General features: G+C 35.7%; 1 protein-coding gene across 1 annotated transcript in view; it reads left to right on the top strand.

Moving 5' to 3' along the window:
• Nucleotides 1-23,957, top strand: part of UGGT2 (UDP-glucose glycoprotein glucosyltransferase 2) — a 171,260-nt gene that overhangs the window by 99,029 nt on the left and 48,274 nt on the right. The window contains exons 21-25 of the mRNA XM_059995737.1: nt 5,650-5,856; nt 9,207-9,338; nt 14,457-14,581; nt 16,376-16,471; nt 21,309-21,411. Coding sequence (XP_059851720.1) covers nt 5,650-5,856; nt 9,207-9,338; nt 14,457-14,581; nt 16,376-16,471; nt 21,309-21,411 — 663 coding nt within the window. The remainder of the gene's footprint in view (nt 1-5,649; nt 5,857-9,206; nt 9,339-14,456; nt 14,582-16,375; nt 16,472-21,308; nt 21,412-23,957) is intronic.

The raw sequence follows: 23,957 nt of genomic DNA, 5'->3' as shown, positions 1-23,957 counted from the left end.
GTCAAAGAGTGTTCTTCCTATGTTTTCCTCTAAGAGTTTTACAGCGTCTAGCCTTACATTTAGGTCCTTAAACCATTCTGAGTTTATTTTTGTGTATGGTATTAGGGAGTGTTCTAACTTCATTCTTTTACGAGTAGCTGTCCAGTTTTCCCAGCACCACTTTTTGAAGAGGCTGTCTTTGCTCCATTGTATATCCTTGCCTCCTTTGTCATAGATCAGGTGACCATAGGTGTGTGGGTTTAGCTCTGGGCTTTCTGGCCTATTGCATTGATTTATATTTCTGTTTTTGTGCCAGTACCATACTGTCTTGATTACTGTAGCTTTGTAGTAAAGTCTGAAGTCAGGGAGCCTGATTCCTCCAGCTCTGTTTTTTTCCCTCAACATTGCTTTTGCTATTCAAGGTCTTTTGTGTTTCCATACAAATTGTAAAATTTTTTGTTCCATCTCTGTGAAAATTGCCACTGGTAATTTGTTAGGAATTGCCCTGAATCTGTAGATTGCTTTGGTAGTATAGTCATTTTCACAATATTGATTCTTCCAGTCCAAGAACATGGTATATCTCTCCATCTGTTTGTGTCATCTTTGATTTCTTTCATCAGTATCTTACAGTTTTCTGCGTACAGGTCTTTTAGCTCCTTAGGTAGGATTATTCCTAGCTATTTTATTCTTTTTGTTGCAGTGGTAAATGGGATTGTTTCCTTAATTTCTCTTTCTGATCTTTCATTGTCAGCGTATAGGAATGCAAGAGATTCCTGTGTATTAATTTTGTATCCTGTGACTTTACTAAATTCATTTATTAGCTCTAGTAGTTTTCTGGTGTATCTAGGATTTTCTATGGATGGTATCATGTCATCTGCAAACAGTGACAGTTTTACTTCTTCTTTTCGGATTTGGATTCCTTTTATTTCTTTTCCTTCTCTGATTGCTGTGGCTAAAACTTCATAAACTGTGTTGAATAGTGGTGAGAGTGGGCAACTTTGTCTGGTTCCTGATCTTAGTGGAAACGGTTTCAAGTTTTCACCATTGAGAACGATGTTGGCTGTGGGTTTGTCAAATGTGGCCTTTATTATGTTGAGGTAAGTTCCCTCTATGCCTACTTCCTGGAGGGTTTTTATCATAAATGGGTGTTGAATTTTGTTGAAAGCTTTTTCTGCATCCATTGAGATGATGGTATGGTTTTTCTCCTTCAGTTTGTTAATATGGTGTATCACATTGATTGATTTGCGTATATTGAAGAATCCTTGCATTCCTGGGATAAACCCCACTTGATCATGGTGTATGACCCTTTTAATGTGCTGTTGGATTCTGTTTGCTAGTATTTTGTTGAGGATTTTTGCACCTATGTTCATCAGTGATATTGGCCTGTAATTTTCCTTTTTTGGGATATCTTTGTCTGGTTTTGGTATCAGGTGGCTTTGTAGAATGAGTTTGGGAGTGTTCCTCCCTCTGCAGTTTTTTGGAAGAGTTTGAGAAGGATAGGTGTTAGCTCATCTCTAAATGTTTGATAGAATTCACCTGTGAAGCCATCTGGTCCTGGACTTTTGTTTGTTGGAAGATTTTTAATCACAGTTTCAATTTCATTACTTGTGATTGGTCTGTTTATATTTTCTATTTCTTCCTGGTTCAGTCCTAGAAGGTTGTACCTTTCTAAGAATTTGTCCATTTCTTCCACATTGTCCATTTTATTGCCATATAGTTGCTTGTAGTAGTCTCATGATCCTTTGTATTTCTGCAGTGTCCGTTGTGACCTCTCCTTTTTCATTTCTAATTTTATTCGAGTCCTCTCCCTTTTTTCCTTGATGAGTCTGGCTGAAGGTTTATCAGTTTTGTTTATCTTCTCAAAGAACCAGCTTTTAGTTTTATTGATCTTTGCTATTGTTTTCTTTGTTTCTATTTCATTTATTTCTACTCTGATCTTTATGATTTCTTTCCTTCTACTAACTTTGGGTTTTGTTTGTTCTTTCTAGTTGCTTTAGGTGTCAGTTTAGGTTGTTTGAGATTTTTCTTGTTCCTTGAGGTAGGATTGTATTGCTATAAACTTCCCTCTTAGAACTTCTTTTGCTGCATCCCATAGGTTTTGGATCGTCATGTTTTCTTGTCACTTGTTTCTAGGTATTTTTTTATTTCTCTTTGATTTCTTCAGTGATCTCTTGGTTATTTAGTAGCATATTGTTTAGCCTCCATGTGTTTGTGTTTTTCACAGTTTTTTTTCCTATAATTGATTTCTAATCTCATAGTGTTGTGGTCCAAAAAGATGCTTGATACGATTTCAATTTTCTTAAATTTACTGAGACTTGATTTGTGACCCAAAATATGATCTATCCTGGAGACTGTTCCCTGTGCACTTGAGAAGAAAGTGTATTCTGCTGCTTCGTGTGGAATGTCCTATAAATATGAATTAAGTCTGTCTGGTCTAATGTGTCATTTAAGGCTTGTGTTTCCTTATTAATTTTCAGTCTGGATGATCTATCCATTGGTGTAAGTGTAGTGTTAAAATCCCCCACAATTATTGTGTTACTCTCAATTTCCCCTTTTATGGCTGTTAGCATTTGCTTTATGTATTGAGGTGCTCCTATGTTGGGTGCATAAATATTCACAATTGTTGTATCTTCTTCAATTATGCAAAGTACAGTTGACCCTTGAACAATGCAGGGGTTAGGGCCACTGACCCTCTGAGCAGTCAGAAATCCACTTATAACTTATAGTCAGCCCTCTGTATTCAAGGTTCCACATCTGCAGATTCAACCAACCACAGATCATGTAATATTGTAGTATTTACTACTGAAAAAAAATTGTTTTTAAGTGGACCCATGCTGTTCAAACCTGTGTTGTTGAAAGATCAACTGTATATTCTTTGACCACAGTGTAATTAAGTTAGAAATCAATCACGAAAAGAAAACTAGAACATCTCTGTACATTTGGAAATTAAGAAATGCTTCTGTGTAACCTGTTGATACAAAAATGCACATTTGAAAATATTTTTTGAAAGATTTAAGATTTGAATGACATTAAAACTTGACAGATACAACTAAAACTATGTTATATCTGAAAAAGAGAAAGGTTGAAAAATCAGTCATCTAAGCACAAATCTTAAAATTTAAAAACAGCAACTTAAACTTCTATCGAAGAAAGTAAAGGAAAAAGAAGATAAAGATAAGAACAAAAAGTCATGAAATAGAAGACATACAGTAGTTAAGGTCCACAAAGCCAAAATTTGGTTCTTTGAAAAGACTAATAGAATTGATAGAAACACATGGTAAAACTGGTCAAGAAATATGGAGAAGCAGACCCAATCAATCAGTGCTCTGATAGAAAGAGGGGATGTTACTCAAGATTCTGTGGACATGACAGAGGTAGGAAGAAGGCATTTTTAGTTATCAAAGGAATTAAATCTGTAATTTAAGATATTCAAAAGAGAAAACCCCGGACTTATATGACCATACTAGTAAACTGTACCGAGCATCAATCTAACACAAATTTTTTTCCAGAGAATAGAAAAATAAGCAATACATTTCAACTCATTGTACAAGGTCAGCATTACTTCAAAACCAAATGCATAAAAGGGCATTATATAAGAATGGAAAACTGTAGGCCACTCTTACTCATGGACATAGGTGCAAAAATCCTAAACAAGTGAATAAAGGAATAAGCATTATAAAAATCAAAAAGGAAAAATTAAAATTGTCTTTTTTCCAAATTGTTTATACAGAAAATACATATAAATCCACAAAAAGTTATTAGAATTCATTTTTTAGTTTAACTAGGTTGCTGCCCAACAGGTCAGTATACCAGAATTAAGTCTAAGCGTTGCAACAAATAAGAAATGCATTTTAAATAAAAATATCACTTATAATAGTATCAAAAATATCAAATGCTAGGAATAAATGTAACATAATTGTTTAAGACTTTTACACAATAAAATATTGAGAGAAAATTCAGAAGTCTTACATGAATGGAGAGATATACCATAATCATGAAAGAGTCAGTATTTTAAAGATGTTCTCCCCAAATTGATGCATTGGTTAGGTGCAATTCCAATATGAATCTGAGCGTGTTTTATGGAAATTGTCAAGCTGATTCTCAAATTTATATAGAGATTCAAAGGACCAAGAATAACTAAGTTACTCTTCAAGAAGAGGAAGGTAGGATAATTGCTCTGCTGGGTATCAAGATCTTTCATAAAGCTATACAACTGAAAACAATTTGGATAGAAAAATAGAGCAGTGAAAGAAGAATAGAGAATCCAGAAACAGACCCATGTATATACTACACGTGCTTTATGATAGAGTTGACCTTAAAGAGCAGTAAGGGTGTCTCTTAAACTTTCTTCTTTTCACATCACACTCAGAAATCAATTCCAAATGGATAGAGATCTAAACATAGAAAGCAAAATAATAAAGGTTCTCAAAGGTAACAAAGGTTATCTTTAGGACTTGAGAGAAGAGAAAGATTTGTAAAACAGAACACAAAACCCAGTAGCAATGAAGAAGAATACCAATAAATTCAACTACATTGAAATTAGGGACTGTTTTTTGTCAGAACACACCAGCAAGAGAATAAAAGATCAAGCCACAGACTAGCAGAAGTTATCTGCATACGGGTAGCCAAAAAAGCACTCAAGTCTTAGAAATGAAACCCTTATAACTCAGTACATAAAAGGCAATTATCTCCAGTGAAATACTGGCAAAAGATTCAACAGACAAATCAGAAAAGAGGCCAATGAACATGTTAAAGAATGTTTAATATCATTAGTGATGAGAAAAAGCAAATTAAACCTAATGAGATATCTTTACACATCCACCAGAATGATTTAAATTTAAAAATCTGACAATACAAAATGTTTATGAGGCTCTGGGGTAGTGGGACTTTCATATGTTGCTGGTGGGAGTAAAAATTAGTCTAACTCTCCTGAAAAACTCTTTTTAACATCTTCTAAAGTTGAAGATATGTATATTGTGTTTGTAGAGTGCCAAAGTGAAAAAAATTCAAAGGTCTAGCATCAGTAGAATGGATAAAGGAGAGTATATTCATATGGAATTCTGTATGGTACCAAAAAAAAGTAACTATAGCTACTCCAAACAGTGTTGGTGAATCTCACTATCATGTGGAATGGAAAAAGAGTACAAAAGAATATATAGTGTATGATTACATTCATATGACGTTCAAAGTAGATTAAATGTTTAACGATGAAAACATTGGTGGTAAAATATAAAGAAAAGCAAGAATGTTGTTACTGTGAATGACAAGATAGTGGTTGTCTTTAGGAAAGTGGGAAGGTGAAGTAATTGGCAGGGGATATGAAAGATGTCTGGGTTGCTGGCAGTGCTTTATTTCTTGACCTGGGCGATATTTTGTGGGTTAATTCACTGAGCTCTACAGTTTTATTTTGTGCATTTTTATGTGTGTTAGTTTACACACACACATCCAAAAAGAGGCCAAAAGAATCATGACGCAAAGAGGAGAGAATTAGTTAATAAAATGATTGTTTTTAGACTATTTCAGTGGTATACCGCATTCAATACATTCAACAGGAAGACAGTGAAAGATGTTGTATAGTAAAGCCAGCAAACTTAATTGGAAAGAAGAAAGTTCAGTTGTAAAAGGATAGGTAAGATACTGATATTTTTCACCTATAAATATGTTTTGCAGGAAGTAAGTGTTCATGGTCGGTTGGGAGTTATTTATAATCCTACATCAAAAATAGATGAAGATAACACAGCTATTTCCAGAGGAATTCTGGCAGCTTTTCTTACACTAAAAAACAGCTTTTTGAGAAACTTTCTCAGGAAACTGGCAGAGGAAGAAACTGCTACAGCTATTTACTCTGGAGATAAAATTAAAACATTCCTTACTGAGGTCAGTAGCTATTTGTTTGAAATAATAAATAAGTATCTTGCATATTTCAAAAGTATAAGTCAGTGTGCTTAGAGATATCATGTTAAAAAATCATTAAGTATAATCAAACGGGGATAATAAACTTTCCTTTACAGTGGGAAAAGATGCATGTTACATGATACAGCTTTGCATAGAGGCACTTAACAAATCAAATTTCATATATTTCAGCTGCTACTTCATGATCCTTAAAGTTAAAGGCATTCTAGTCAGGATACGTACTTATGTGAAGCATTAGGAGTTAAAGGATTATGTGAATAATCCTCAGTTATTTCACTCAAGGGGTCCAGTACAGGGAAAATTCTAAAGACAGAAGCTGATCCTCTGGAAGAAAGATTCATTAATCCATTCAAAAAATATTTATTGATTGTCTACCAGACAATGGAGATAATACTTATGAACAAGGCAGACAGAGTCCCAGTTCTTATGGAGCTTACATTGTAATGGGAAAGACCAGGTAAGTAGTATTGGAAAGATATAAAGAAATATAAGAAAGTAAACAGTTTGAGGGATGCTATTTTAGCTGGAGTGGTCAAGGGAAGTCATCTCTAAAGAGCTGATGTCTGAGCAGAGCTCTGAATGAAATGAGAAGTCAAGCCATGGAAAGTCTACAGACTTTCTTACAGAGAAGAATATACCAGGTTCAGAACACAGCAGGTCTAAAGGCTTGACACAGAGACAGTCTTGCCAGGTTTGAGGTATAGGCAGAAGGTCATCATGACCAAAGTAGAGTGATGGGGAGACTAGTAGGAAATGAGTTCACAAACATAATCCCAGATATCCAAGCACTCATAGGCCATGGTAAGGAATTGAAATTTTTTCTGAGTATAATGGAAAGTCATTGAGGAATCTCGTGAGATAAATAATCTTGAAAAAGATGACTCTGGGTGCCATGTGAAGATTTGATAGTAGGTAAACAAGAGTGGAAATAGGATGAACAATTAGAATGCTATTACAACAATCCAGGTAAGAAATAATGGTGTCTTGGAGTAGATATTGGTGGTGGACATGGTGAGATGGTATATACGTAATATCTGTTACAACTGTAGTCAGCTTGAAGAGCTGCCAGTTGTATGTGACATGTGAAAGTAATACTCAAGGATTTTGTCTTGAACAGCTAGAATTGTGGTGTCTTTTTTTTTGAGATGGGGAAGTCTTGATGAAGAGAAGATTGGGATACATAGGGGATCAAGAGTTAAGTTTTGTATGTGTTAAGTTGGAGATGCCTGTTGGACATTCAAGTGGAGATGTTGAGTTGACAATTTAGTTAATAAGTGTAGGAATCAATGGAGGGTACAATGTTTTGTTTTGTTTTGAGAGTCGTCAACATTATATATAATTTAAAGCTAAGAAACTGGACGAAATACCTTAGAAGTGAGTGGGGCAGGGGTTGGAGAACAGAGGGACTGAAAAAGAGCCCTGGAACATTCCAACATGTAGAGGAACGCAAGAAAAGGATGATCCAGTAGAGGGGACAAATGGAACAGCCACTGGGTTAGGAAGATAACCAGGAGAGTGTGATATCCTAGAAGCCACCTGGAGGAAGTATTTCAAGGAGGACATGATAAACTATGCCATATTTCTTGAAATTAGGCTTCATAACGGACCATTTTATTTGTTTAGGTGGTCATTGGTGGCTTTGATAAGAGCAGTTTCAGTGAAGTGATAGGTATAAATGTGAACTGGATTCAAGAGAGAATAGGAAATCAGGAAACAGAGACAGCAAGTATAGGTAGCTTTTTAAAGGAATTTTCCTATGTGGGGAACCGAGAAATATTCTGTAGCTAGAATAGGGCTTGAGGTCATGGAAGGATTTCACTTATTTGTGGTATGCTGATGAAAACAGTCCATCCAGAAAATGAGAAAAGATGAAACGGAGCAGAGCAAAGTGGGAGGATAGCTCTTGCGTAGCTAAGAGGTGCTGGGACCCAGTGCACAAGCTGTAAGTATTGGCTGAAGAATGGGGTAGATTTTTTTGGTGGTAGCAAGATGAGTACTTTACTTCTGATTGATTTTGTCCTCAAAAGAAGGTCAAGTCATTAGCTAAGTATTAGAATAGGAGTAGGTGCTTTTAGAGGTTCGAGGGTAGAGGAGAAAATGTCAAATATTTTTCTAGTATTCTGCGAGTGAGAAAGTGAATTAAAAACATTATAGTAAGATTTCTGAGGGCCCACTTGAGGTTGATGACCATAAATTGAAAGTGAGATCGATGTTGGCTGCATGCTTTTCTCCAGCTGTCCTAAAGCTGTTTGGATCCAGTTGCAGAGTAAGCAGAGAAGTGTTTAACCAGAGTTGAGGTTTTGCCAGGTGAATAACTGAGGGGAAGCATCCAGGGGAGGTGAGCATGGAATGTTTCTGTTATAGTAAAGGGATCAGGGGTATAACTTGGTTAGGAGCAAAATGATAATATGGAAAGTGTGATGGACAGTAAATAAGTGGTAGGGTCAGTGGACTAAAGGGTTGAGTAATGGTTGGTCTGGTGACACTGGGATGAATGAGCTAGAAGGTCAGCAGATTGTGGTCAGAGAGGGGTTGACTGAGACAGAGGTTTTGGAAGTAAAGATCTAGAGCTACACTGTCTGATACTACAGCCACTAACTTCATGTGGCTATTTTAAACTTAAATTAAATTTAAATTCAGTTTCTCAGTCATACTAGCCACATTTCAAGCGCTCAGTACCCATCTGTGGCTGTGTGTTGGACAACGCGGGGGAACATTTCTGACCTTGCAGGAGTACCAGGAACGTGATAGAAAGTCAGAATGTAAGGCCCTCCCTGGATCTACACCCAGGTGATTTGTATGCATATTAAAGTTTGATACACACTGAGATGGCAAAGATTACTTTTGTATTTCAGAGTTTAAATGCACTATTACTAAATTGGTTTCATGGGATTGGTATAATGGAATGAGCAGGGTATTTCTATTTTAAACAATAATTTTTTTAATTGAACACACCAAAATGGAGGTACTGAATTCAGAATTTAATAAACATTGTATTTCATTGTTTAATGTTAAATTTTATTTAAATTGATGTTTCCTAGCATTTTACTAATCAGTAATCCACCCAAAATTCTCAAAGAATGAGTAGCAAACTGTATCTACTTGTAACAGGATTTACAGATATTGTAATTGCCTTGCCAAAGAAGGATTCTTTTTTTAAATGTGGTTTCAGAACAAAATAGTACTTTTTAAAATTACAAGTTAATATAATTTAAAATTTTATACTAATATATTAAGGTAGGCTATGTTTAAAAAATTATTTAATGTATTTACTGTTCTCTTACTGGTTTTATCATTCTTAACTTATACCTTAGGGAGTGGATAAAAATGCCTTTGAGAAAAAATATAATACCATTGGAGTGAATATTTTTCGAACTCACCAGTTATTCTGTCAAGATGTACTTAAATTGCGTCCTGGAGAAATAGGTGTTGTCAGCAATGGGAAAGTAAGTAAAAAAAGCAATTGCTCACTTTTCTCAGTGACACTGTGATACGGGGGTGTCAAGCGTTTTCTGTCACAACACACCTGATGCAACACACACAGAGGACGGTGCTCATGGGCTAGACACGCCAGACAGGTCTCAGCGTAAATAAAATGGCCACTGAGATGTCCAGTTCGTGGCACAGTACCTGTTTCTTCACCCCTCCCTCCCATTGGTGATAACATCGAATGCGGCTAAGGATGTTTTGGGGGATAGCTTTTATAATATAAATATTGAACAATTTTGTATACATTACAACATTGTGATCGAGCACTGTTGTAAGTAGGTGCAAAAAGTACATTCTGACATCTTTTTCTTCTTGTAGCTTTTTTCTACAACTGATTATGTTAAATAACAATACTGCAAGTTTTGAACTATAAAGTAGTATTTATTAATATAATCTTTTAAAATCTATAGTAAAAATCACTCTTACTCCCACCATCCTAATAAAATTTATTATTAATAGTTTATTGTTTTACCATCTAACCCTTTTTTCTACTCTATGTAGCCATGTCTGTCTTTTTAAATACATAATTGTAATGCTATTATATATATATAATTTTATATCATACTTTTTTCTCTTAGTATATCATAAATGTGTATATGATTAATTAGGGAGTTTTAATAGGTACATACAAAATTAGTGGATGATAGCTACTTATTAATATTTTTTAGTATGATAGTCTGGTTTTCTTTCTCAGGAATGGTTTAAGTTTTTAAAAATTGAATCTGGTGCTTAGGTATATTTAGAAATCAACTAATGCAGTGTGTTTGACATTATCTCTGCTTGAAGCGTCAAATTACGTATCCCTAAATCCTCTTCAAAGCTGTAGTGTTTTCTCTGTTTTCTGCCTTTTTATGAGCTCTATTCACCTGCGTGCTTCATTCCTGTGTCATCATTCCCTTAAAGTTATGCTTATTTATTCCTTCTTATCTGAATCTATAAATAATAGAAATTGGAGAATAGTGAGGGACTCATATCCACAAGCATCCACAAATCACATATTTCCGCTTCAGTGTAACAGCTCTTGAGCTAATTGTGTTAGCTCCTAAAAATAGTTAGACGCGGGTTCATCTGTGTACAGTGCTGTTTTACAATTGGTGACAACAGTTGCCATTTATTATTACAGTAATATAAAATATTAGTGAATTTTGATAATGAGCTATGTGAAAGCCCAAAAATGGCATTGCTTTTTTTGTCAACAGTTGCTTTGGGAAGAAATCTAACTTTTTAGAACAGTTTTAAAGTATATGGCTACCTTCGGCTCTGTCAGGCATTTTAAGAGATAAAAAGAAAAAATTACAGCCTGCTGTATCTGTTACCTTGCCTTTTGGTTACGGAAAAGCTACCCTATGTTTTCTTTTGTCATTGTTTAATATAATTCAGATATTGTTATCAATGTTAGTGATAACAAATATAGTTATGTTCAACTTATTTCTCTTAGAACTGTTTTCTTCTCACTGCCCTTGAAATTGACAAAAGCATTTAGATGTAATTTTGCATCTGCCATGAACCAAACATCCTTCTAGAATCTGAGAGTGTAGTAGTGAACAAACATGTTTCTGTGGCGTTTACACTTTGGTGGGCAGGGACCAAAAAAAAGTAGTGTCCTTACTGATAAAGTGTTATTTGGACAGAGAACCAAAGGAGGTGAGGGAGCGAGCCATGTTGCATATCTGGAAGGGGAACGTTCTAGGTAGAGGGAACAGTGAGTACAAAGGTCCTGAGATGAGCTCACATCTGTGTGTTCTAGGAACAGCAGATATGAAGAGAACAGGAGAGAGGTACCTGGAGGCCAGGTCAGGTAGGGTTTTACTCTGAATGAGTTGAGAAGCCAATGGTTCTGGGCGGGGGATTGACATGAACTGACGTTTCATTTGGATCGCTAGTGGCTGTTACATCAAGGATAGACTGTAGGTGTTAGGAAACCATAAGGAGCTATTACAGTAGTCCAAGCAAGATGTGATGGTGGCCTGGACCGGAATGGCTCTAGTGGAAGTAGGGAGAAGTAGACGTGAGATGTATTTTGGAGGATGATCAGGAATTGCTGACAGATTTACAGTGGGATGTAAGAGAACTACGTGACTGGCAGAATTGAGCTGCCGCTGTTTTAAGGAAAGGAAGACTGCAGGAGGAGTGGGCTTGTTCAGAAGGAGTGGAAAGGGCAGATAGAGAATTCAGTTCTGGACGTATTAAGAGTTCAGTGTTCAGTTCTGGACCTCTGAGTAGACTGGTTGAGATGACAGCTGAACGTATGAGTTAAATTCGGGGAGAGGTTGGGGCTAGAGATAGATATTAAGTCAGATGACATTGACTTTTTGTGTTGACTAATGGAAAATTGTAATTTTGATTATCCTTTTATTTGTAGGACTGTGGTTTGAATACAAAAGTATGATATATTTGAAAATAAGTACTATGGTTTATGAACTATAATGTAATATTATACTGTGTCTCAGAGCAATGCTATGAAACACAATAATCATAACAATTGTAACAGATAGTTATAATTCTGAACCAGATAGTTTAATGATTAAAATAATTCTGACATTTTAGAATCAATCTTCATTTTGAACCTGTCCAAATATTTACGTTAGGATTGAAACATATTCAAAGTTAAAATTGTTCATAAATGATCAAACTGGGGTGTAATGATGATCTCATACTTTCTTACTGCCATGCTAAAGAATTAAAAATCTATATATTTTAAGATTAAACAAAACCCTAAATAATGCTATTGCTATAATTATATTTATTTTTATCATGTTACATATTTACAAATTGATGAAAGACGTGGTGTGGCAGAGAGAAGGGAAACAAACAAGGCCTTTTTGTTTTAGCTAGGCGAATCTGGCTTCAAATTCTGGTTGCACCATTAATTGTATAACCTTTGCAAGACTTGGTTACCTCATTTGCACAATGGAAAAGGTAATAGTCTGTTTTAAAGTTGCCAGAGAGATTAAATATACTTTTACACATAAAACACATAGAACAGCCCCAGAGTAAATTTTCAGTAAATATTAACTTCTGTTTTCTCTTTAAATATTTGAAGGCTATCATGGGAAATATGGGTACATTTATAGATTTGATTTGCATTGTATTCATTGAGAGTCAGTACAGAATCAAGCCCAGTTGATCCAACTTCCACGAGGGGGGAGAGATTTTTAGCTCACTATGTGGAAGAACATTCTAACAGAGTTTTCTAAAATTGTAATGATCTGTCAAATGAGGTAATGCATTTCTGTTATAGCAGTTATTCTGTATAACTGAAAAATCACATTTCCAAAACGTTGTAAAGATTTAAGCTCCAGATAGGTTTTATTGTACTATTACGTGATTTTCAAATTTAATGTTCCATTTCCCAATTTGGCCATTATGTGATTTTATACTATTTAAGTTGCTTTATTCCACAAACATCATATTCATCTTTAAGTAGAAGAACTAAGACACAGAAGAACCAAGTTTCTGCTAGCTGTTTGACACTGAACTTACATAGGTGCAATAGAGCCGGTTTTCTGGTGAATTTAATCAGTAAAGATACCCAATCTTGTTCATCCCTTAGGAAAATTATTTGAGATTTTAGTTCCTTATTCTAAGTTATTAACAAACTACTCAAGTCACTAGAAGTGGTATAGATAAAATTCAGCCCTTTTCCAGGCCTCTCCTATTCACAGTCAAAAAAATACAGCATTAAAAGTGCTTTGAAAGTTACCTTAAAAATGATAGCAAATCTTAAGGAAATGAAATGTTCATATGTGTACTTTTAGTATTACAGTGCCCACTTTTTGTACTTTTAAGAGCCCAGGTTTTATGTTTAAAGTGAACATGGTATTTATTTAGCTGGATGCCAACATTCCAACTAATATCACCTTTGATGTGAGCAAATGAGAAAAGATTCAAGAACTATACTTCATTAATTTTTAGAAAATATTAATTGCAGAAGCATATGAAGGGGAAGTAAGAAAATGCACTGCAGGGCTTCCCTGGTGGCCCAGTGGTTAAGAATCCGCCTGCCAATGCAGGGACATGGGTTCAAGCCCTGGTCCGGGAAGATCCCACATGCTACAGAGCAACTAAGCCCGTGCGCCACAGCTACTGAGCCTGCGCTCTAGAGCCTGCAAGCCACAACTACTGAGCCCGCATGCTACAGCTACTGAAGCCCGCGCGCCTAAAGACCGCAATGAAGAATAGCCAGCCCCCGCTCGCTGCAGCTAGAGAAAGCCCGCGTGCAGCTACGAAGACCCAACACAGCCAAAAATAAATAAATTAATTAACTTTAAAAAATCCACTGCAACCATTTCATTCTGGTTGACATGTTTTCTAGTTGTTTGTCATTAAGTCTAATTGTTTAGTGCATAAGACTATGTCAGGGCTCACCTTCTACATCAGGCTTATGTTAATAATTTTATGATGATGCACGTATTAGCTTTTCCAGAAAATGATAACGGTAGCAGAGTTGGGGTGGTTGTGGTGGGATAGCCATCCTGAGAAGTTCAGGTATCTGGGAATTTTACAGCTTCCCCGCTCTGTAGTTACTGGTTTAAAGCTAACCTACAAGACCTTGCTGTGCTCCAGACAGTTTATACAGCATCAGTTAGATGAAGATTGGTTGGTATTATTAAGTAATTATGGGATTTGTTTCTTGGTTTTTGCTCTTTTATGCCTTGTTTATATATTAATTCATATCTGCATAGTGTAGAGTACAATTTACAGATTAAATAGGAAAATACTGAAATTAAAAGACTTATGGAATATAGACAGTTGCTTTGATAACTTACTTTAGAATGAAAAGCTTTAGGTTTTTGGAAGCATTATGTCTCAAAGTAAAACTTTCAAATGGAAATAATTTGCTGATTTTTTTGCCACATTGATTTTGGTATTGATGCAAATGTTATTTATAATATCGAAGTGAGGAAATAGTTTTCTCTTGTTTCCCAGGAGACTTAGTAAATGGTGGGATTAATAGCCACCATCTGTTTAATCTTTAATCAATATTTGCTTCAAGAAATATCTATTTGATAAGAAAATACTTGTCCCAAATTGGTATCTTATAGAAGATATACAATAATATAACTGCTTTTAAGTTCTTAGGACCTTTAGATGAAGATTTCTGTGCGGAAGATTTTTACTTGTTGGAAAAGATAACATTGACTAATTTAGTAGAGAAAATTGAAGACATTGTTGAAAATACAGAAGTCAACTCAAAGAAGTAAGTATTTAAAATTGTAAGAGCAATTCATTTTAGAGTTTGGTATTTTGTATCCGATTTTTTCTTTTTGAGATTAGAAAATGTTTCAAATACACACAGAAGATATAATAAAAGACATGTAGAGAATATAAAAAAACAGCGGATGATAACCATTTGCTTACCACTACCAAACTGTAGATGTTAATATTTCGTTTTATTTGTCTTGATTGTCCCATTCTCCTCCCTCCCTAAGAGGTAACCATTTTCTCAAATGTTGTGTGCATGATTCCCATATATGTGCTTATACTTTTGCTTCATATGTAAATATCTATTATTAGTGTTTGTGTTAAAGTCTTGCCTTTTTCAGAGAGATGCTATTACACATAGGCTCCTTTTGCAGTCTGCCTCCATAAGAGCTTTATCCATGTTCATGTATATAGAGCGAGCTTATTCATTTCAGTTTCTTTTTAGTATTTCATTTTGTGAATATACTGCAGTTCATTTATATACTCCGTTACTGAAGCACAGTTAACTTGGCTTTAGTTTTTTACTATCATGTGAATGCTATCATGAACCTGGTTTACATGTGTCCTTGTACAATGTGTGAGTTTCTCTAGAGTAGACGAGTGTTGTTATTGGGCTGTAGGATAGATGTACCTTCGGCTTTACCAGATGTTGCTAAATTCTGTCCTTCAAAGGAGTTGCAACAATTAACACTGCCACCAGAAATGTGTAAGTGTTCGTTTCCCCAAGTCGTCACCAATACTTGGTGTTACGCAACCTGTTAATTTTTCCTATCTGATGGATGTGAAATTGCATCTTGTTTTAATTTGCACTTCCTTGACTTCTAGTAAAGTTGAGCATCTTTTCATATGATTGTTTTAATTTATGTTTGCTCTTCCTCCAACGTGCCTACAATTTTATGTATTAGAGAGTGTGTGGCCAATAAATAAATACCTTAAGAAAGTTTACGAGTAGATTATGGTTTGGATTAACCCATTTATTTTATGTTTATTAAGTGGCCATTAAATGTAATGCTCTGTAAAGATATGGTAGGTATTACGAATTAAAATAATATACAGTGTACAGGACCTGTAGTCCAGCAAAACATGTTATAGTAGAGAGATGCTGACAGTACTGACAAGGTTCTCAACCACTCTGACTCTAAATTTCTTTGTTTATAAAATGGAGATGCCTATCTTTTCTCTCTTTGTTTCTTTCTTCCTTTTTTTTTTTTTTTTTGGTGGAGGGGAACATTTCTTAAAGTTCAGCTAACATTTTCTGTTCCAGCGTATCATTGAACATATACATTTTCTCTATTATGGATTTTTTAATTTGGTTATATTTGATCCAGGTATTTATTTTGTACAATTTTAGTTTTCAAATGAATTTGAAACCAAAGAAATCTGGGCTTCTCAACTATATTAAAAGTTCTTTGAAAGTAGTTATTCTATCATTTAATTTTTGTTCTTCCTGCTCTTCTTTCTTTCCTACATGGGTCCCAGTGCTTGGATATATAACCAGCACTCAGCAAATATTGACTTGAATTAAATGATTCTCCATATTCTTATAGACACTATTAGGAACACTTATGTGTTTAAATATCATATCAATGATAAGAAAAAATAGGATGACTTTAAAAGCAGCAGTCATTTTACTTTGACAAATTATACAAGTTTGGAAGAAAGGTCATTTATATACAGTTTGTCTATTGGAGATATTTTACATTAAATTCCCCTTTCTTGAGACATTAATTGTGACATAAAATATGGACCTTTCTTTCCCCCCCAAAACTCATTTATCTTGTTTCTCCAGCCTGAGTGACCTTGTTATGAAAATCGATGCCCTTCTTTCCTCTTTACCTAAACATGCATCTCGGCATGATGTCACATTTCTTGAGGAGAATCACAGGTAAGATGTATTAGTGCTGTTTTTCTCCTGACACTGCATCTTATACTGAATTATGGTTACCATATGTATCACAATATAGCAAAAGTTAAAGTAGAATTAAAAGTTGTTAGAGAATAAATGTATTCGACAAGATAGGGAAAAGAAATTTTAGTTAATTATATTCTAGTAAATAAATGACATATATATATATATATATATATATACACACACACAGATATATATATAGGATATGAAGTTTCAAGTAAGTTAAATCTAGTATGATTTGTCTTATTCTCATCTTTCTTCCACATTCAAGATCATTTGGAATTTTTGCAGTATAATCTTTATAAATAATAATATCTTTATATTCTCAATGTATAAAAGGCTCAGTTACTGAAGAATTCTGTTTAATAAAGTGTAGACATGTACAACAGAATATCCCAAACTGTGTTTTATGGAACATTACTCTGAAATGTTGACAGATATCTTCTGAGGGAGAAACTGTAGTCAAGTAAATTTAGAGAATACTGAACCTTTTGGGGTGGAGGAGTGAGATTTTCAGTGTGCCTCAACATATTGACGATTATGAGGTGTGGTGTGGCTAAAAGAAAACAAAAGAAAAGTTCATTTTTGGTAAACTCAACAGTTGGGTAACTTATTCATGGAACACTTTTTTTGTTAAAAATTTATTATTTCATAAAAATTAGGTTTCCAAAAAGAGCCATCAGAGAAATAGTGTTTTAGAATAATAAACTAGTTTATAATTTTACTGTATAATACTTCCCCTCTAAGATATTTGAAATAAAATTCATCAAGTTCTATCTACATACGTAAAATAATCTGAGTCCCCAGCAGGAACTTTTTTTTTTTTTAATTTAAAAATTAAGGACCACTTAGAATGGGAAAAAATAATCAGTTAGACATTATGTAACTAAACTATAGACATGTTTTATTTTCTTTTTCTAATCACTGCTCTTATAAAGCTAAAATGAGACAAATTACTTTATCGTAAACTTAAAATGGCTGACACTTCCTTCTAAGTTTTCTGATTTTATGGGAGATGCGATCTTGCATTGCTTCTGTTTACTGTATTACAAGATAACACGTTCTTTGGCTGTAGAAGGTCTATCTTTTGAGGTGTCTTCACACATGTATAGTAGTATCATTCTTAGGAAAAATTACTTTCTAAAGAGAAATTATCTAGCGCTATTGGGAATGAAATTTTTATTTTTTTCAGATAACTGAGATTCAATACTTTTAAAGTATTTTAAACACATTTAGTGGAATTCTTTTTGCAAACGTCTTTGATTTCTTAAATACCATATGCTGAAATAATTTAACACAAATTATTCACAACTATCATTGCAAACATTAATCACTATACTGTTACACGGTTATGTTATATTTAGGAATTTTGATATGTTTGGAAATGTTTATTCCCACATTAAATGTCTGAAACATTTGATCTTTCATAGGTTATTGTTGTTGTAGTCTCTGCTTTCTTTCTTTAGCTCTCACATCAATCAATGTGTCCTGCTGCTTTTAAGCCTTCTTTTATGTGGAAGGATATGATGTGACTTTGTGACAGTGGTTTACAATTCTCCAGTTCTTTTCTATTTATTTCTGGGGCATTGTTACGAATATTTGTAAGTGGATATGTAGTATATGTGTATTGGTATGCATCTATGTTTATACAATAATACTCATCTAATGCCTGACATTTTTTAAGGCAAAGTCAGTAATCTTCCACTTTTCTGAGTTCATGTGTATAATTTAGGTATCTAACTTTTCCTTCTGTGTGTTTACACACGTTGGTACGATCTATTCATCCACATCAACGTTGGTTGTATGGCATAGCGTGAGCTTTCTTGTCAAAAAAAAAAAAAAAGAACAGCTTTTTGATCCCAGTCTACGACTTACCTAGCTATGTGACCTCTCTTAGCCTCAGTTTCTTAGTCTATAAAATATAGATGATGATCCCTACCCTTCAGGGGTTTTATGAGATTCAGGCCTACTGTCTCAAGTATAGTAGATCTTTATTTAATGCGTTGTAGCTATGTGTATTTGTTACACAAATAACGAGGTGCTTCTCCCAACTTGGAAATAAGAGAACTAAGCTTGAACCTGAAAGTTAAGCCATAAAATCAACTCGTATTAATCAGGGGAGAAATGTGAATACTTACCTTAAATGTAGGATCCATGTCAGCAAGACTTAATGATAATCTGATTGAAGGTCTTAATTTATTGAAGAAACAATGACTTTGTTGGATTTCATTTGTGTTGGAAGCCTAGAAAAAGAGAGAAGCACATTAGCAATGCTGGGCTGTGTAGTCTGGGTCAGTCAGAGCAGTAGAATCACTGTTGCACACACACATGCGTGTGTGGTATATATGTATGCATATGTATATTGGGAAGTGTATAGATAAGAATTTATGTACGTATGTATGCGTGAATGAATGAATTGTTATAGGATTTGACGTTACACAATTGTGGGAGCTGGTTAAGTAGTCTCTGTAAGGCTGTTGACTTTTGATACTGGAACTTTAAGTTCACAGGGCAGGCAATTAGGAAGAGAGGTAACTGTCAAGAGGGGAGAGAGCAAGGGAGAGTTGTCAAGAGCAAGCTGGAATCCCACAAGTGTGGACTGAAACCTGTGTCAGTTCTTGTTGCCTCTGACCTTCGTGCATAGCAGGTGTCCTGCAGAAGATGGGAGCCTTATCACAGTGCTAAACACACATACGTGACCTAGGAGTCAGAGAGTAGAAGGAGGACCTTGGGGAAGGTAGAACCAGTGGGGGCCTCATGCCAGCGACGTTGAGTCAGCAGATCAGTAACAAAGTGTGTGAGCTAGAGAATGGCTGCCGCCCCCTCCTGCCCTCCAGATATCCTGAGAATCTCTCTTCTGGCCCACCCACCAGAAACGTGAAGGAAAGGGAATTCTGGAAAATGTCGTTCGGCCTAACCAACACACATACTACACAGGTGATGGGAACTATGGGATTCTGATTCACAGAACCTCACAGAATTGGTAGTAGTCTGGGGGAAAAAACTTAAAGTAGCTGTCAACAGATGCCTACTTTAGCCTTTAGCCATAGTAATGTCTCATGAAGCATATAGAAAACAACCACTTTTGACTAGTGCTACAAGTATGACAGTAATTTGTAAAATTTTCACCAAGAAAACTAAAGGAATTAACCATTGTAGGTAGTCTCTTTAATTTAAAACATCCGATTTGTAGCCCTAGTTTCTAGCAGCAATTATCTACCAGGATTTGTTGTCTGATTCTGACACTCCTGTTTAAACATTATTAACTCTTATCAACTGCATATAAAATAAAGTGTCTTTCATCTCTCTAGGTCAGAAGACCCATATTTGAAGGGAATTTTACATTAGCTTTTATTTGATTGCTGAGAAGTTATTTCACTGCAGAAGTCTAGATATTTATAGTCTTCTTGTACCAAAGAAGACTAAGATCCCTGTAGTCTTACAGGGGTACAGTTTGATTTGGTAAAATCTTTCTACCTTTGTAATATGTAAGATATTTAATTTATACATCTCCAAAAAAACTGATTTCCTATGTTATTGTAGTGTTAAAACAGTAATCAATTGGACTGTTCTGTACTTTTAATTAAATACATCCTTTAAACTTTTCATTAAATTAAATATAGAATGGATTATCTCCTACTGGCCTTTTCTGTGCTTTTAATGATTTTCCCAACATTTTCCTTTAAAGATTAGTCCGTCTTCTAACTTAGATCAGTGAAATTCAAAAACGGAAAGGTCAGAGGGGAGGAGGTGTGGAGAGGATGACTTAGGTCAAAATAATATGAAAAATTTGGGTGTTTTTCCCCTGAGCTTTCCTATTATAATATGTTGGGTTTTTAAAACTAGTAAGTTTAATAGAAGTACTGAATAGTTAATTCTGTCATTCTCAAATCTGAGAAAATATATTTAACACAGAAGCATCTTTGTTTTATTTATTTATTTATTTATTTTATTTATTTATTTTTGGCTGTGTTGGGTCTTCGTGTCTGTGCTAGGGCTTTCTCTAATTGCAGCGAGAGGGGGCCACTCTTCATCGCGGTGCACGGGCCTCTCACTATCGCAGCCTCTCTTGTTGCGGAGCACAGGCTCCAGACGCGCAGGCTCAGTAGTTGTGGCTCACGGGCCCAGTTGCTGCGCGGCATGTGGGATCTTCCCAGACCAGGAATCAAAGCCATGTCCCCTGCATTGGCAGGCAGATTCTCAACCGCTGTGACACCAGGGAAGCCCCTGTTTTATTTTTTTACGTTGTATGATCCATGAGAATTTGGGGGGCTTAAAATTATAAAGTTTTGGGCTTCCCTGGTGGCGCAGTGGTTAAGAGTCCGCCTGCCGATGCAGGGGACACAGGTTCGTGCCCCGGTCTGGGAAGATCCCACATGCCGCTGAGCGGCTGGTCCCGAGAGCCATGGCCGCTGAGCCTGCGCGTCCGGAGCCTGTGCTCTGCAATGGGAGAGGCCACAACAGTGAGAGGCCTGTGTACCGCAAAAAAAAAAAAAAAAAAAAAAAAAAAAAAATTATAAAGTTTTTTCACTATAATAGTATTGTTCTTTGAAGAGTTTTTAAAAAATCATTTGTCCATAATTTCTTACTTTCATTTTCTCTAATTCTTTGCAGTTTTCTAATTTAGTGAACGTAAACATTAAACTTTTAAATTTGCATTTTCTTCTGTGAAATAACCAGGATTTAATTTAATTTAATTTAATTTAATCCAGTGAAAAAGAAAGAAATTTATAAGAATGTATGTCGCTAAGATTAATTAGGCAATTGAATAAACTTAACTGATCATTGTTCATCTTATTTTCTATTTTTCTAGCATTATAAAGATAAATTCTCAGCAGAATGATATGTCCTTTGATGTCATTGCTATTGTTGATCCATTGACAAGAGAGGCACAGAAGATGGCACAGTTATTGATTGTAAGATATCATATTTTATTAAATATTATGTATATTTATTATATGATATATACTACTTTTATTTTGAAATTTATAATCTTTTCAGGTCTGTTTTCAAGTATAATCAAATGTCTGCTCTTGATTCTTTCATACAGCGTTCTAAATAGATTGTCATATTTCAGTGTAGAAAATGAAATGATAGAGGTATGCCTATGGTGTTATGGCAGTACCAGGTTAGGTGTTAATGTGGATGTAATTGCTGTCCCCATCGCCCCCAAAATTCATATGTTAAAGCCCTATCCCCAATGCGACTGTATTTGGAAATAGGGCCTTGGGGAAGTAGTTAAGGTTAAATGAAATCCTATGGGTTGGGCTGTAATGCAGTAAGATCGATAGCCTTATAAGAAGAGGAGAAGAGAGATCTTTCTCTCCTCACAAACATAAAAAAGAGTTCATGTGAGTACACCACCACCTGGCAGCCATCTACAAGCCAGGAAAAGAACCCTCTCCAGAAACTGAATATGCCAGCACCCTGACATGAAATAAAGTTCTGTTGTTCAAGCCACCCAGCGTTTTGTTATGGCAGCCTGAGCTAATACAAGCGTCTTCCCATCATCATCTTTCTTACCCCAGGTGTGGAGAATGGCCTCTGGAGAAGCTGATGTCTAAGCGTAATTAGTATAATAAGCTTAAAGTATAATAAGTAACGTTAGCCAAACAGGTGAAGCTAGTGGAAGAAAGAACATGAAGGCTATGTTCGAGAGGTTTGGCCACTGTAACAAGAGCAAAGTAACGGTACCTTCAAGTCTGAAGTTGATTTCTGTCATCTCCCCATCCCACTGTAAGCCACTGGAGTTGCCAAGGCAGCTCCACACGTGAGGGACTCAGACATCTTCTGTACTGTTCCGCCATCCTCATGAAGCAGCTTGTTTCCAGCAGTCTAAGATCACAACATCATCTCTGTATTTGTGCAGCGGGAAGGGGAGAACAAGGGCCGAAGCCCAAACATATTCCATCCAGTTGCATCCCTCTGACCAGAATGTAGCCAGCCAGCCAGCCAGCTGCACCTGGTCACAGGATCCTTCCCCTAGGCAAGTAGAGGAGAATGAGTCTTAGGAGACAGACAGCAGACTCTGAAAGGACATTATGTGGCTTACCTTGTACTGAAAATTTTAAAAATTCAAATTGTGATGCCGCTTTCAGTAGCTTAAATTTGAATAAGCTAGTTATGTTGGAAGGCTCTATTTTTTTTTCTGATGATGTTTAAAATTTTGGGATACTTCTATTTGAAATTACTCAATACTGTTTCTTTTAAAGACACATCACAAAATATTCTCAGAAGAGGAAACTATTTGTTCTTTGACAGTTTACTTTTGGAAACAGGCAAAAGTAATTAGATATTAAGCCTGGTGAAAATGTAGATGATCAAGCTGGGTCACACTGGTGTATATTCTATCAAATTTCAAAATGTTTCTCTCAGAAATTAGTTTGCCTTTTCAAATCAAATAGGAAAAATGGGTGATAGGTATCTGTTATAAATGCATTTATTAATGTGTACAAATAATTTTGGAAACCCGTTGCCATTCTACCTGTTCAGTGTATAATCAGGGCAAACTTCATTCCACAGCTGATTTACTTGCCTCATTCTTTCTTTCTGCATTTGTATACCTTCAAACTTTAACTTCTGTAGACACACTATTCCTATTAGTCTCTAGAAAACAGAGATCAGTAATCATACCTATGAGGAATGGAGGTAGTATGATTCCCTATTCCTATGGGGATTCATTATCCAAAAAAAAAATTGCTTACCTCTGAAGCTTTTATGTAAACATAGAATTTAGGAATAAGCAGTATGGGTTATACAGAAATATAAAATATGGAATTGCATTCCAGTTTACATCATTGGTAACAGTAGCATACTTTGTTTCTGAGCAACTCAGAACCTCACATGGCATATTATTTCTTACTATAGAGAAAATGTATGCTGTAAATTCGTGCTATAAAGCACAAATTAATTTACTGGAAAAAATGGTCAGTGTCTCATTTAACACTTGGAAGAAACAGTGGCTCAGCAGCCTCCGTTGTAGCTAATAGGACTGATAGAATGGGAATTAAAACTCACAGCTCTTAAATCCTTGGTCTGTACATTCTGATTTCTCCTTGAACCTGTATCCTTTCCCTTCCATGTATCTGTGTTATTCTTCTCCTTTTACCTATGTCCTTTGTTGTCTAATATCTTTCAGATCTTCACTGACTTGTTGCCTCTGTGGAGGTGGGGACTATCAACATTAATAATTCTCCTACTTCAGTGCTCTCGGGCAGGGATCCCCAACCCCGGGCCACGGACCAGTAGCGGTCCGTGGCCTGTTAGGAACCAGGCCGCACAGCAGGGGGTGAGCGGCGGGTGAGCGAGAAAAGCTTCCTCTGTATTTACAGCCGCTCCCCATCGCTCACAATCCCACCTGAGCGCCGCCTCCTGTCAGGTCAGCGGTGGTATTAGGTTCTCAGGAGCGCGAACCCTACTGTGAACTGCGCGTGAGAGGGGTCTAGGTTGCGCACGCCTTATG

This window comes from Delphinus delphis, chromosome 18 (genome assembly GCF_949987515.2).
Source record: "Delphinus delphis chromosome 18, mDelDel1.2, whole genome shotgun sequence".
NCBI lineage: Eukaryota > Metazoa > Chordata > Mammalia > Artiodactyla > Delphinidae > Delphinus > Delphinus delphis.
Note: the sequence above shows the minus strand (reverse complement) of the source record. Positions and strands in the feature narration are given on the sequence as shown.